Below are 13,093 nucleotides of genomic sequence, written 5' to 3' on the forward strand. Positions count from 1 at the left end.
TGTTGTTGGGTGAAATATTCTATATGTGTCCAACAGGTCCATTTGATTAATGGTGTTCTTTAATTCTGAGGCATCTTTGCTGACCATTTGTCTGGAAGATCCATCTAGTGTTGTGAGAGGTGTGTTGAAGTCTTCCAGTATTATTGTATTGGGATTTATGTGTGCCTTCATGTCACAAACAGTTTGATTTATGAAAGTAGCTGAACCTATGTTTGGGGCATAGATGTTGATTATTGTTATTTTCTCTTGCTGGATTATTCCTTTTACCAGTAAAATATGACCTTCTTTGTCTCTTCTAATAAGTTTGGGTTTGAAGTCTAACTTGTCTGATATAATAGTTGCTACTCCTGCTTGTCTTCGAGTTCCATTAGCATGGATTACCTTGCTCCAGCCCTTTACCTTGAGTTTGTTCCTATCTTTACTTGTAAGGTGTGTTTCTTGTAAGCAGCAGATGGATGGATTCTGGTTTTTAATCCATTTTTCCACTTTATGTCTTTTTATTGGCGAGTTGAGGCCATTTATACTCAGTGTGATTACTGAGAGATAATTTTTTAATTCTTAACATGTTAAGATTTTATTTCTGTTTGAGATACTGTTTATTCTTCTTGCTTAGTTGTCTCCTGGATGGGAAATCTTGTTTCTTTGGTTCTGGCATGTATTACCTATTTCTTCTTTGTAGTTAATCTCCTTGAGTATTTTCTCTAGCACTGGTTTTGAAGACATAAATTCCTTCAGTTTCTGTTTGTCATGGAAGCTTCTTATTTCCCCATCTAATTTGATAGATAGTTTTGCTGGGTAGGAACTTTTTGGCTGGAAGTTGTTTTCTTTCAGAGTTTGGAAGATGTTACTCCAAGCCCTTCTGGCTCTCATGACTTGGTTTGGGAAGTCTTATTGGTTTGCCTCTGAATGTCACTTGTCCTTTTGTTTTTGTTGCCTTTAAGATTCTCTGCTTGGCTTCCACATTAGTCATTTTGACAATTATGTGGTGTGGGGATCCTCTTCTCTGATCCTGTTTAAAGGGAGTTCTATAAGTTTCCTGGACCTGTGTATCGACCTCTTGCTCTATGTTTGGAAAAATTTCTGCTATTACTTCCTTGAAGAGATTGTTGATCCCTTTGGTTTCACGGTTTGCTTTCTTAAAATGGGCCCATATTTCTTCAATTTCAAATTCTTGCTGTTGGATTTTTTTTTCTAAATCATAACTATGCATTATTTTTGGAGTGGTCATCTTCTAGGAGTGAGATTCTATTCTCCATGTGGTCTAATCGGTTGTTTGTACTTTGAATTGAGGCCTTTACTTCAATGATTGCATCCTTTATCTCTTTTAGACTCTCTTTGGATTCTTTTCGAAGGTCCTTTATTATTTCTACAGTCATTTTCCTGATTTGATCTTCTAGAGATCTCTGAATTTCTGTGTTATCAGAAATTCAGAGGTTCTGATGTTGTGGGGTTGTGGGCATCCATTGCTCCATTGTTATTCCTCTTTCCCGTGATTTCAGAAGTTTGTGCCTTCTCTGGGTTCTTCCTTAGTCACTATGACTTCACTTAAGATGGTCTGGATCTCGAGTCTGTGGTAATCTCAATCACCACTACTTCTTTACTGGGTTGTATTGTAAAGTCTCAGACTCAGGGAGTTAATCTAGGCTGCTTGAGACCATGGGGGTGCCAGGCTAGGTGTTTTCCCATGGGGAGCTGCAACTAGGGTGTGATATCTCAGCCACTGCTACTCCTTCACTGGATTGGACTGCAAAATCTCATACCCAGGGAGATTATCAACGCTGTGTAAGTCCCTGGGGGTGTAGTACTGGTATTTCTCCTTTAGGGGCCACAATATGACTCATGATTGTTGAGTATGCTGATATGTAGTTGTCGTAGATTTGGTGAATTTGCTGCTGCCACCGCTGATAATATGGTGCTGCTGCCATGCCCCCGGCCATGAGGCTGGCGTATTTCTTTTCTGGTTTTGACCTCCATTCTGAGTCCCTGGAGGGCAAGCTGAGCCTGGCCCCTGGAAGCTTTAGATGCTCCTTGCACCAAAAAAACTGCTGAATTACACCCGGCTGTTCTGCATCTGCTCACCTCAGCTCCCTGTCTACCCCTCCTCTCTGGAGACTGATGGGTTCTTGAGTGCGCTGATTTGGAGCCATTCTGGGCCTGGTGAACTCACTGCCACCACCAGCAGTATGGTGCTACTGCTGCTCCCTTGGCCGTGAGGCCGGTGTATCTCCTTTCTGGTTTTGAGCTCTGTTCTGAGTCCTCCTCCTCTCTGGAGCCTGGTGCTGCGAGGGAAGATGGCACCGGTGCAGCCGTGCTGCAGCAATGCAGACTGGTTTCTTTTCTGGTGTTTGGTTGTTATTCTAGCATTCTTTTTCTCTGTCCTTTGTATTTACAGGTTTTATTTCTCTGCTGATGGTGTTTTCTAGCTATGAAAAGTGCTGATTTTGTGGTAATAGAGATCGATTGTTAGCGGGACTCGTATATGCCACTTTTCTCGGTAGCCATCTTCCTGGAAGTCTCTAATGGTCCCTTTTCTACCTGCGTGGCATCCCATTTTCCTGCTTCTACCTTCCTTATATGAGAAAAAATATGAAACTTTTCTTTCTGAGCTTGTATTTTATGGTCTCCTGTTCCATCCTTTTTTCTACAAATGACAAAATTTTGATCTTTATGACTGAATAATACTCTATTGTATTTACACACACACACACACACACACACACACACACACACACACACCATTTTCTTTACCTATGTATTTGTTGATAAACACCTAGACTGATTCTATAACTTAGCTATTGTGAGCTGTGCTGCAATAAACACAGGTATGGATGTATTTCTAAAGTATGCTGTCTTTAATTCATTTAGATAAATACCAAGGAGTGGTATAGTTGGATCATATGGTAGTTCTATTTTTATTTTATTGAGAAATTGTCATATTGATTTCCCTAGTGGCTGTTACAGATTAATTTATTTCCTTTGGTGGTATATATTCAGCTCTGTTTTATTTATTTTTTGATTAGTTTTTAGTAAGGCTTTTAGTACTACGGTTAATAGGAATGATAAAAGCAGAATACTTGTTTTGTACCTATTCCAGGTTCATCCATGTCATCACAAAGACTTGTTCGTAAAGAAGTCCTATATGAGAAAAGAAGAATTTTCTTCTCTTTTTTGTGGTACTAGGGATGCAACCCAGAGGCCTTATGCCTCTTGGCTACACCCCACCTGTTTTGTATTTTATTTGGAAATAGAGTAGTACTAACTTTCTGAAAGCCTCAGTAGCTGACGCTGGCTTCAAACCTGCATATTCCTTCTGTCTCAGCCTCCCAAGTACCGGGATTACAAGTGTGCACCACCATACCCAGCTGGATTTTCTTCTTTTTATGGCTGAATAATATTCTTTTATGACTCAAGTATACACATTTACTTATTTGTGTGATATATATGCTACATTTTCTTTATCTAAAAATATGTTGATAGAAATGAACAAGAGGAGCATTGCTTGCATATCTAACATGTGACTTTTGGTGTTAGCTCTGTGACACTTCCACTGCAAATACTCTATCAGATGTAGCAATAGCATATTCAACTTGAAAAGCCAATTTAATCACTCCTAGAAACATAGTGGAAAATTCTAAGTGACTGGAGCACCTGGGAGGCCATCCTATATTTCTAGCCTCAAATCCCACTCCAGTTCCCAGCCCTTGGTGGGATATGACCAACACAATGTATTTTTGGCAAAGTATATGGGCTAGATTGTGCCACTCAGGAATTCAAATGGCACCTTGGCTCCAGTTCAACTCTTGTTCAAGACCCTGTACAGGGATGTAGCCACCTGCCACAGCGCCTTTTGGAAAAATTCAGAGGCTAGACTGACTTCTTACTTAAGTTCTTCTCACTAAGTTGCGGAGGGTTTCACTTACTGAGTTTTCATGAAGGTACCAAAAACCATTAAATTTTTTTTATGCAGTGCTGTGGATTGAACCCAGAAGCAACCTTCCTCCCAGCTATACACCTGGCCCTATTTTTAATTTTGAAACAGGGTCTCACTAAGTTGTGGAGGGCCTAACTAAGTAGCTAAGGCTGTCCAGAAACCTGCAAACCTCCTGTCTCACCCTCCAAGTACTGAGATTACAAATGTACACCACCATGTCTGGCTCCAAATCATCATATTTTAAAATGACAATTTACTAGATGCTACTGAGGCTACAGAAATTTCAGTGAGTATAACCACATGGAGCTGATAAATCACAGTAGAAGTACTGAAAGAAATTTAATAGATATTTTTAAGTCACGTATCTATGTCTAAACTTAGAACATTAGAGCACATTTTAGAAAACAAAAGAATACACAATACACATTCTATTAGCCATCAGAGTAATGATATCACCATGGATCAAGTTCTGTCTTGAAAAAATTCCATTGTACTCTTGTGAGAGAGACACTTAGAGTGAAAAAGTGAAATAGCATCTTAGTGTGATGCCTCCCCTGATAGGGTCTTTGGGACTCCTCAGAGGTCTATGGGCCACAGTTTGTGGTACAGTTTTGGTTTTCCATTTTCTATTTATCATGTGTGAGGGGTACTGAAGATTATGGAAGCATTTACAATAGGATTACACTCCAAAAATTTGTCAAAATACCAAGAATATTTGCAAAATCAACTATGCAGGTATTCTTTCAAACACACTACTGCTGTGTATCTTGAAGAATATTCAGTATGCTCTTTCAACACTTTGGACTATGTATGCTGTCCCTTATTAGGGTGTGCCTTTTAGAAAGCTGAGACTCTCCCCCCCATCTCCTTATACTGTATTGTTCTTAGAAGAGTTATCTCATCATATTTTGGTTAAGTTCTAATTATGTTTTTTAGTTCTGCCTCAGACTCAGTAGAAAATAAAAATCAAATAAAAGTTTCACTGTCTAGGTTTTCAGTAAGTGTATGGTGTTTAAAAATACTGACTGTTCAGAGCTCTTCCTATGTTATTTATGCTGATGGAATGAAAATAATAATGCAGAGCAGTCACAAGCAAGATCAGAGTAAAAATCCTCTGCATTTGAATCCCATATCTTTCATTTACTGTCTTGGGAAAGAAAGATTCTTTACTTCTCTGAGACTCAGTGTTTTATTTATAAAATGAGGACATAATAGCAATCATTTGAATGAATTATTTGAGGATTATATCCAACAAAGCAGGTAAGATATTTAACTTGATGATATAAGAAGCACTTAGTGGCCTATTAGTAATATCAATAGTGGAAAGAGAGAAAGTGATTTTTTAACTTTCACCTGAATTATTTGTGTATCTCTGAATTTAAGATATCTTGATAAGGTAGAATTATAATAGGTGAAATACTACAAAATTCTTCCTGTATGGTGAATCAAATTAGCACACTCCAAAGGATCCCCCACCAAAAAAAAAAAAAAAAAGGAAAACCACATCCATGAAAGGACTACATTTATCCTTGGAAACAGGATATTTTATCATCCCAGCTTTCTTAATTATCAACATCTCTCCTTATCTGCCTTTCACCCAGAATTTATTTCTGGATGTAAAACGTGACTAGATCTCCCTGGGGAAAGGCTGCTGTTCAGAAAGACCAGGACCAGAAGCTTCCACGTTGTGGAAGAATGCAGAGCCACTGATGACCATGTGGGGACTGGGAGTCCTCCCTCTGTTGGTTTTGAGGCTTGCAGGGTTGCTTCTTTTTTTTAAAAAAAATTTTATTTTATTGGTGCACTGTATTCATACATCATAGTGGGATACAAACTTTTGTAGACATACATGCACACATCGCCCAGTCAGCCCCCACCCGATCCCCACCCCATTCTCTCCCCATCCCTCCTTCCCATGCTTGGCTTAGTGGTTGACATCTAGTATTATAGCAATTTATCCAAAATTAAAAATGATAATCTCACATAACAGTTTCATTTGTCTGATACCAAGCGTTTGATGATTTAAAGATAACATTTCAATATTTCTTTTTGCTTTCTTTCTTACCAGAGCATATTTTTTTCTGTTTTTTTAGGTGAAACTATCATATATTTATATATTTATTTTTCAGAAAAAAAATCTATCCTAATATGGAATATAAATTCTAGATACCCAAAACGATCTTGAAAAAAAACAAAGCTAGCAGATATATATTTTCTGATTTCAAACCATATAAAGCTACAATAATTGAAACAGTGTAGTACTGTTCTAAAGGCAGATATATAGACCATTGGAGTTAAATACAAGGCCTCAATTCAAAGCACAAACAACCGATTAGACCACATGGAGAACAGAATCTCGCTCTTAGAAGATGAGCAATCCAAAAATGAATGCATAGTTTCTAATCTAGAAAAAAATATCCAACAGCAGGAATCTGACATTGAAGAAATATGGGCCCATCTTAAGAGAGCTAACCTAAGAATAATTGGAATAGAGGAGGGAAAAGAAAGTGATACCAAAGGGATCAACAATCTCTTCAAGGAAGTAATAGCAGAAAAATTTCCAAATATAGAGCAAGATGTTGATACACAGATCCAGGAAACTTATAGAACTCCCTTTAGACAGGATCGGAGAAGAGGATCCCCATGCCATATAATTGTCAAAATGACCAATGTGGAAGCCAAGCAGAGAATCTTAAAGGCAACAAAAACAAAGGGCCAAGTGACATTCAGAGGCAAACCAATTAGAATCACTCCAGACTTCCCAAACCAAGTTATGAGAGCCAGAAGGGCTTGGAGTAACATATTCCAAACTGCGAAAGAAAACAACTTCCAGCCAAAAATTTCCTATCCAGCAAAACTTTCTATCAAATTAGATGGAGAAATAAGAAACTTCCATGACAAACAGAAACTGAAGGAATTTATGTCTTCAAAACCAGCGCTAGAGAAAATACTCAAAGAGATTAACTACAAAGAAGAAATAGGTAACACTCACCAGAACCAGAGAAACAAGAGTTTCCATCCAACAGACAACTAAGATTGGTTATCTGTGGAGATTCATTATTTATGTTAGTCTTTTACCTATCTCTAAATTGTATTGTTTGCCTTAATTGTTGTTAATTTTTAGGATTTCTAGTTGGAATATTAATATACCTTCAGATATAGCATTTGGAAATATTTTATCCAATTCTATTAGTAACTTTTAACTCTGTTTACATTGTCTTTGGATATACAATATTTTCTTTTATTTTTTAGGGAGTTTGTATATTCTTCTGTTGCCTGTGCCATTGAAATCATATCCAAGAAATCACTGCCAATTTCAATGTTGTGAGGTTTTATGACCCAGATTTTCTCCTAAAAGTTTATAGTCTTAAGATTTATATTTAGGTCTTTTATCTATTTTGAGTTAATACTTGTATGTGGGATTAGGTAAGGGTCCAATTTTATTCTTTTCCATGTAATTATTATTTTTCAACAATATTTAGTTAAAAGATTATTATTTCCACCACCAAATGTTTGTGGAAACCTTGTCAAAAATAACTTGACAATATAGGGAAGAATTTAGCTTCTTTTTTTTTTTTCTCCAAAAAATTTTTTTTTATTGGTGCACTGTATTCATACATCATAGTAGGGATACAAACTTTTGTAGACATACATGCACACATCGCCCAGTCAGCCCCCACCCGATCCCCACCCCATTCTCTCCCCATCCCTCCCTCCCTCCCATGCTTGGCTTAGTGGTTGACATCTAGTATTATAGCAATTTATCCAGAATTAAAAATGATATTCTCACATAACAGTTTCATTTGTCTGATACCAAGCTTTTGATGACTTAAAGATAACAGTTCAATATTTCTTTTTACTTTCTTTCTTACCAGAGAATTTTTTTTCTATTTTTTAAGGTGAAACTATCATATATTTATATATTTATTTTTCAGAAAAAAACTCTATCTTAATATGGAATATGGACTCTAGATACCCAAAACGATCTTGAAAAAGAACAAAGCTAGAAGATATATATTTTCTGATTTCAAACCATAAAAAGCTACAATAATTGAAACAGTGTAGTACTATTCTAAAGGCAGATATATAAACCATTGGAGTTAAATAAAAGCCTAGAGCTAAATTCTTCCCTATATTGTCAAGTTATTTTTGATAAGGTTTCCACAAACATTTGGTGGTGGAAATAATAATCTTTTAACTAAATATTGTTGAAACATAATAATTACATGGAAAAGAATAAAGTTGGACCCTTACCTAATCCCATATATAAATATTAATTCAAAATAGATAAAAGACCTAAATATAAATCTTAAGACTATAAACTTTTAGGAGAAAATCTGGGTCATAAAACCTCACAACATTGAAATTGGCAGTGATTTCTTGGATATGACTTCAATGGCACAGGCAACAGAAGAGTATACAAACTCCCTAAAAAAAAATATTGTATATCCAAAGACAATGTAAACAGAGTTAACAGTTACTAATAGAATGGGATAAAATATTTCCAAATACTATATCTGAAGGTATATTAATATTCCAACTAGAAATCCTAAAAATTAACAACAATAAAGGCAAACAATACCATTTAGAGATAGGTAAAAGACTAACATAAGTAATGAATCTCCACAGATAATCAATCTTAGTTGTCTGTTGGATGGAAAATCTTGTTTCTCTTGTTCTGGTGTGTGTTACCTATTTCTTCTTTGTAGTTAATCTCTTTGAGTATTTTCTCTAGTGCTGGTTTTGAAGACATAAATTCCTTCAGTTTCTGTTTGTCATGGAAGCTTCTTATTTCTCCATTTAATTTGATAGAAAGTTTTTCTGGGTAGGAAATTTTTGGCTGGAAGTTGTTTTCTTTTCTTTTTCTTTTTTTGGTGGTACTGGGGTTCCTGGAAGCCCTTCTACCTCCAGGCTACACTCCCAGACCTATTTTTACATTTTTATTTGGAAACAGGGTCTCCTAAGCCAGCGCGCGCAGCTGGCTTCGAACCTGTGCGATCCTCCTGTCTCTGCCTCCCAAGCGCGGGGATTGCAAGCGTGCGCCACCACGCCCGGCAAGGAAGTTGTTTTCTTTCAGAGTTTGGAATATGTTACTCCAAGCCCTTCTGGCTCTCATTACTTGGTTTGGGAAGTCTGGAGTGATTCTAATTGGTTTGCCTCTGAATGTCACTTGGCCCTTTGTTTTTGTTGCCTTTAAGATTCTCTGCTTGGCTTCCACATTGGTCTTTTTGACAATTATGTGGCGTGGGGATCCTCTTCTCCGATCCTGTCTAAAGGGAGTTCTATAAGTTTCCTGGACCTGTGTATCAACCTCTTGCTCTATGTTTGGAAAATTTTCTGCTATTACTTCCTTGAAGATATTGTTGATCCCTTTGGTTTCACTTTCTTTTCCCTCCTCTATTCCAATTATTCTTAGGTTAGCTCTCTTAAAATGGGCCCATATTTCTTCAATATCAGATTCCTGCTGTCGGATATTTTTTCCTAGATTAGAAACTATGCGCTCATTTTTGGAATGATCATCTTCTAAGAGCGAGATTCTGTTCTCCATGTGGTCTAATCGGTTGTTTGTGCTTTGAATTGAGGCCTTTAATTCATTCCCCTGCTTCTTGACCTCTCTATAGAAATTATTTCTTCCAGGCTTCTACATTTCTCCCCACTTCTCTTTATCTTACATGCTCTTCTCTCACCTTCTTAGATGAAATGTGGTCTCAGGTCATTCATTCCCATCAGATGTAATGATTTATTTCTTTTTGTGTTCTTTGTTGGTCTGGGGATGGAACCCAGGGACATTTGACCTCCAAACTACACCTCCTGCCCTATTTTTTATTCTTTATTTTTGAAACAGGGTCTCACTAAGTTGCGGAGGGTTTCAGTAAGTAACTGAGGCTGTCCGTGAACTGCGATCCTCCAGTCAGCCTCCCAACTGGATTACAGTAGTGTGCCACTATGCCCAGCAGGTGTAATGATTTCTAATTTGGCCAACTGAATCCTGTTCCTAGGTTGCATATATGTGTGTTAGTGTGTGTGTGTGTGTGTGTGTGTGTGTGTGTGTTAGTGTGTGTGTGTGTGTGTGTGTGTTGTGGTATTGAGGCACTATACATATGAGCTATTTTCCCAGACCTCCTTAATTTTTAAATTTTGAAACATGGTCTTGCTTAGTTGCTGACAGTTTCACTAAGTTACCCAAGTTGGCTTTGAATCTTTGATCTTCCTGTGTCAGCCTCTAAGTACTGAGATTATTACTAGGCTTGGCTAGGTTGGATATCTTAAAGGTTACCAATGACTTCAGTGAATTCTTTAACATGAAAACTTTAGAGCTTCAGTTTGATATTTGGAGGAAGCATCAAGGACTTTCATGGAAGTGGTAAGGACTTCCAGGATCCTATACATGAAGATGACTTTATAATCATTTTTTTACCCTGTGAGTGAGAATTTGATAAAATATTTGAGGCAGACGGATCCAGAGAAAGTGTGTCTTACATTAGTATTGTTATTAACAGTAACTTAATGAGGTTTTATGAAGCAACTATCACACTCATGTGTTTGTGCATTCATATGTTTCTGTAATAGTCATTAATACTGTTTACCAAATCCTTCTAGCTCTTCATCTTATGGGCACATGGCTGAATGGTGCCTCCTGGCTCCCTGGGTTGAGTAAGGTCCTGAGGTTAAGTTGTGGACAGTGAGTTCTGGTCAGAAGTAATATGGGTCACTTTTAGATCAGAGTACTTACTTAGAAGTGTGAAATCCTGAATAATATCATCAACTTCTGACAAAGTAATAAGTAGTGTCTGTCATGATGACTGCTCCATCATCTAGGTCACTGAGTTTTTAAAACGAGCAGCTCCCTTATATTTTCCTATGGGAGACATGCAGCGTAAATGAGGAGGAAAGCTTTGGTTTTAAGGTCCTAAGAGTTTTAAAGTTGCTATTTGCATAGTATGACCTAAGTCTGTCCTACCTGAGATACCTAAGGGAGCTCAGTGAAGATCCTGGACATGTGGAGAAAGGAAGAATTAAGTGGGTGGGATCTGAAGGGAAACACACCAGTTGTTGTGTGCGTGTATATTCCTGTCACTCTACACCTCATGATGATGTATAATTACAATGTGCCAATAAAAGTATATTAAACAAGAGGAATGGGAAGGCAGTTGGCTACACTGTCATGACACTTCAGTGCTGATGAGGATAGCAAAGATTCTTATAGTTTTTTTCTGTCTTCCCAGCTTTCTTCTCCCTGTTCTCACAGTGGACACACCCCACAGGGCTTTCACAGTTGTGGCGCACACACCGCCATGTTCATTGCCTTGACCTGTGTGGCTCGATTCCACTATTTGAGACACTTCGCCTATTTCCTCACAATCTGGAATTTTCTTTGTCAATGCTCAAACCATTCTTGAGTGACTTTTGCCCATTGGTCCAATATGTCTTTTCCAATTATCTACCAAGCCAGGTAATTTCTTCTTCTGAAAACCAGTAAATAGAATTTATAATATTTTAAATACTAGACATAGCAAGACTTGGAGAAGAGTTACTTGGAGACACATTATCCTACTGTACACCTGCAGGTTTATTAAGAATAGCAAAAACCATTTTCTTGAAATCTGGATTCCCTTTAGTGCCCACATGGTACTGAATATATATTTGGTTAAGGTTATGGGCAGAAATCAAATGTTTTGTTGTCAGGCTAAAGTTCTCATTGGTATCTAGCATTATCCATCATGACCATTTTGAATGCTACATGTAAAGTGGTTAGAAGGGATAACCTGATAATATCTTAGGTCACTTCTTAGGTCATCCCACAATTATGATATTGCACCTTGAACCTGATAATCTCTTAGGTCATCTCACAGCTACCACATTACTTCCTTTTGTTCATTTCTATGAGTGAATTCTGTCCCTCAGTTTCCCCAAACCTCGCTTCATGTCTTTGTTCCTCAGGCTGTAGATGAAAGGGTTCAGCATGGGAGTCACTACTGTGTACATAACTGTGGCTACCCGGTCCTTGACCACCGAGTACATGGAAAGGGGTCTGAAGTAGACATAGATGACACTCCCATAAAACAGGGCCACCACAGTGAGGTGGGAGCCACAGGTGGAGAAAGCTTTCCACTTGCCAGCTGCAGAGGGGATTCTGAGCACTGTGATGATGATCCTCAGGTAGGAGAAGAGGATGCACAGGAAGGGGGTCACGATGACAGCCAGGGTCTCGGTCATGACCACAATCTGGCTGGAGGACGTGTCAGAGCAGGACAGCTTCAGCACAGGCTGCGTGTCACAGAAGAAGTGCTTAATGACGTGGGAGGCACAGAAAGAGAGGCGAGACATGAGCAGCACTCGGAACAGGGAGTGCAGGTGGGAGATGGTGCAGGAGCCCAGCAGCATGAGGAGGCAGCGCCGCGGGCTCATGACGGTGTCATAGTGGAAGGGGTTGCAGATGGCCACCAGCCGGTCAATGGCCATGGAGGCCAACAGGTAGCTGTCTGTGTTTGCTAAAGCTATGAAGAAGTACATCTGGACCAGGCATCCAATGTAGGAGATGGCTTTGGTCTCTGATAGGAAATTCACCAGCATCTTGGGCACAATGACTGTTGTGAAGCAGATATCCATGAAGGACAAATTGCTGAGAAAGAAGTACATGGGTGTGTGGAGCCTGGAGTCAGAGTAGATGGCCAGGATGATGAGCACGTTCCCCAGGACGGTGACCAGGTACATGACAAGGAAGATGGCAAAGAGGGGCTTCTGCAGGTGAGGGTTGGAAGAGAGGCCCAGGAGGACGAAGCCTGCGCTGCTGCTGTAGTTGTTCATCTCCATGGCTTTGAGCAGGTATTGGAGAAGTCGAAAGTGTGATGTGAAGGGCAATGTTTTCAAGACAGCTTCTTCCTTAAGCTCAAGCCTATAAGAAAAGCATGCTGCCATTCATTAGAAATTTTAAAATATGTTCATTTTAAGAGAACATTATGTTAAATGAAATTAGCCATTCTTAGAAAGTGAATGGTCATATGTTTTCTTTCATATACAGAAGCTAGGGAGTAATTAGGATTCAAGAGGGTCTTCAGAAAATGGAACAGAAACTCCAATGAAGCCAGGGATGTTGCCTAGAGGAAGTTGTGTGTGTGGAGGGAGAATCCATGGAGGAATTGCTTCTGCTGACTTTATGTA

At 38.6% G+C, this 13,093-nt stretch overlaps 1 protein-coding gene across 1 annotated transcript; it reads right to left on the reverse strand.

Annotated features, from left to right (window-relative positions):
- Positions 1-11,812: 11,812 nt before the first annotated feature.
- Positions 11,813-12,745, reverse strand: LOC308272365 (olfactory receptor 1L6-like; the record flags this gene model as incomplete). The annotated part of the gene is made up of 1 exon (XM_080709132.1): positions 11,813-12,745. One exon carries the CDS (start codon positions 12,743-12,745, stop codon positions 11,813-11,815), a length of 933 nt encoding a protein of 310 aa, XP_080565258.1.
- Positions 12,746-13,093: the final 348 nt, after the last annotated feature.

The sequence above is a fragment of the Muscardinus avellanarius genome, assembly GCF_963383645.1.
Source record: "Muscardinus avellanarius genome assembly, chromosome: 13".
Lineage (NCBI taxonomy): Eukaryota > Metazoa > Chordata > Mammalia > Rodentia > Gliridae > Muscardinus > Muscardinus avellanarius.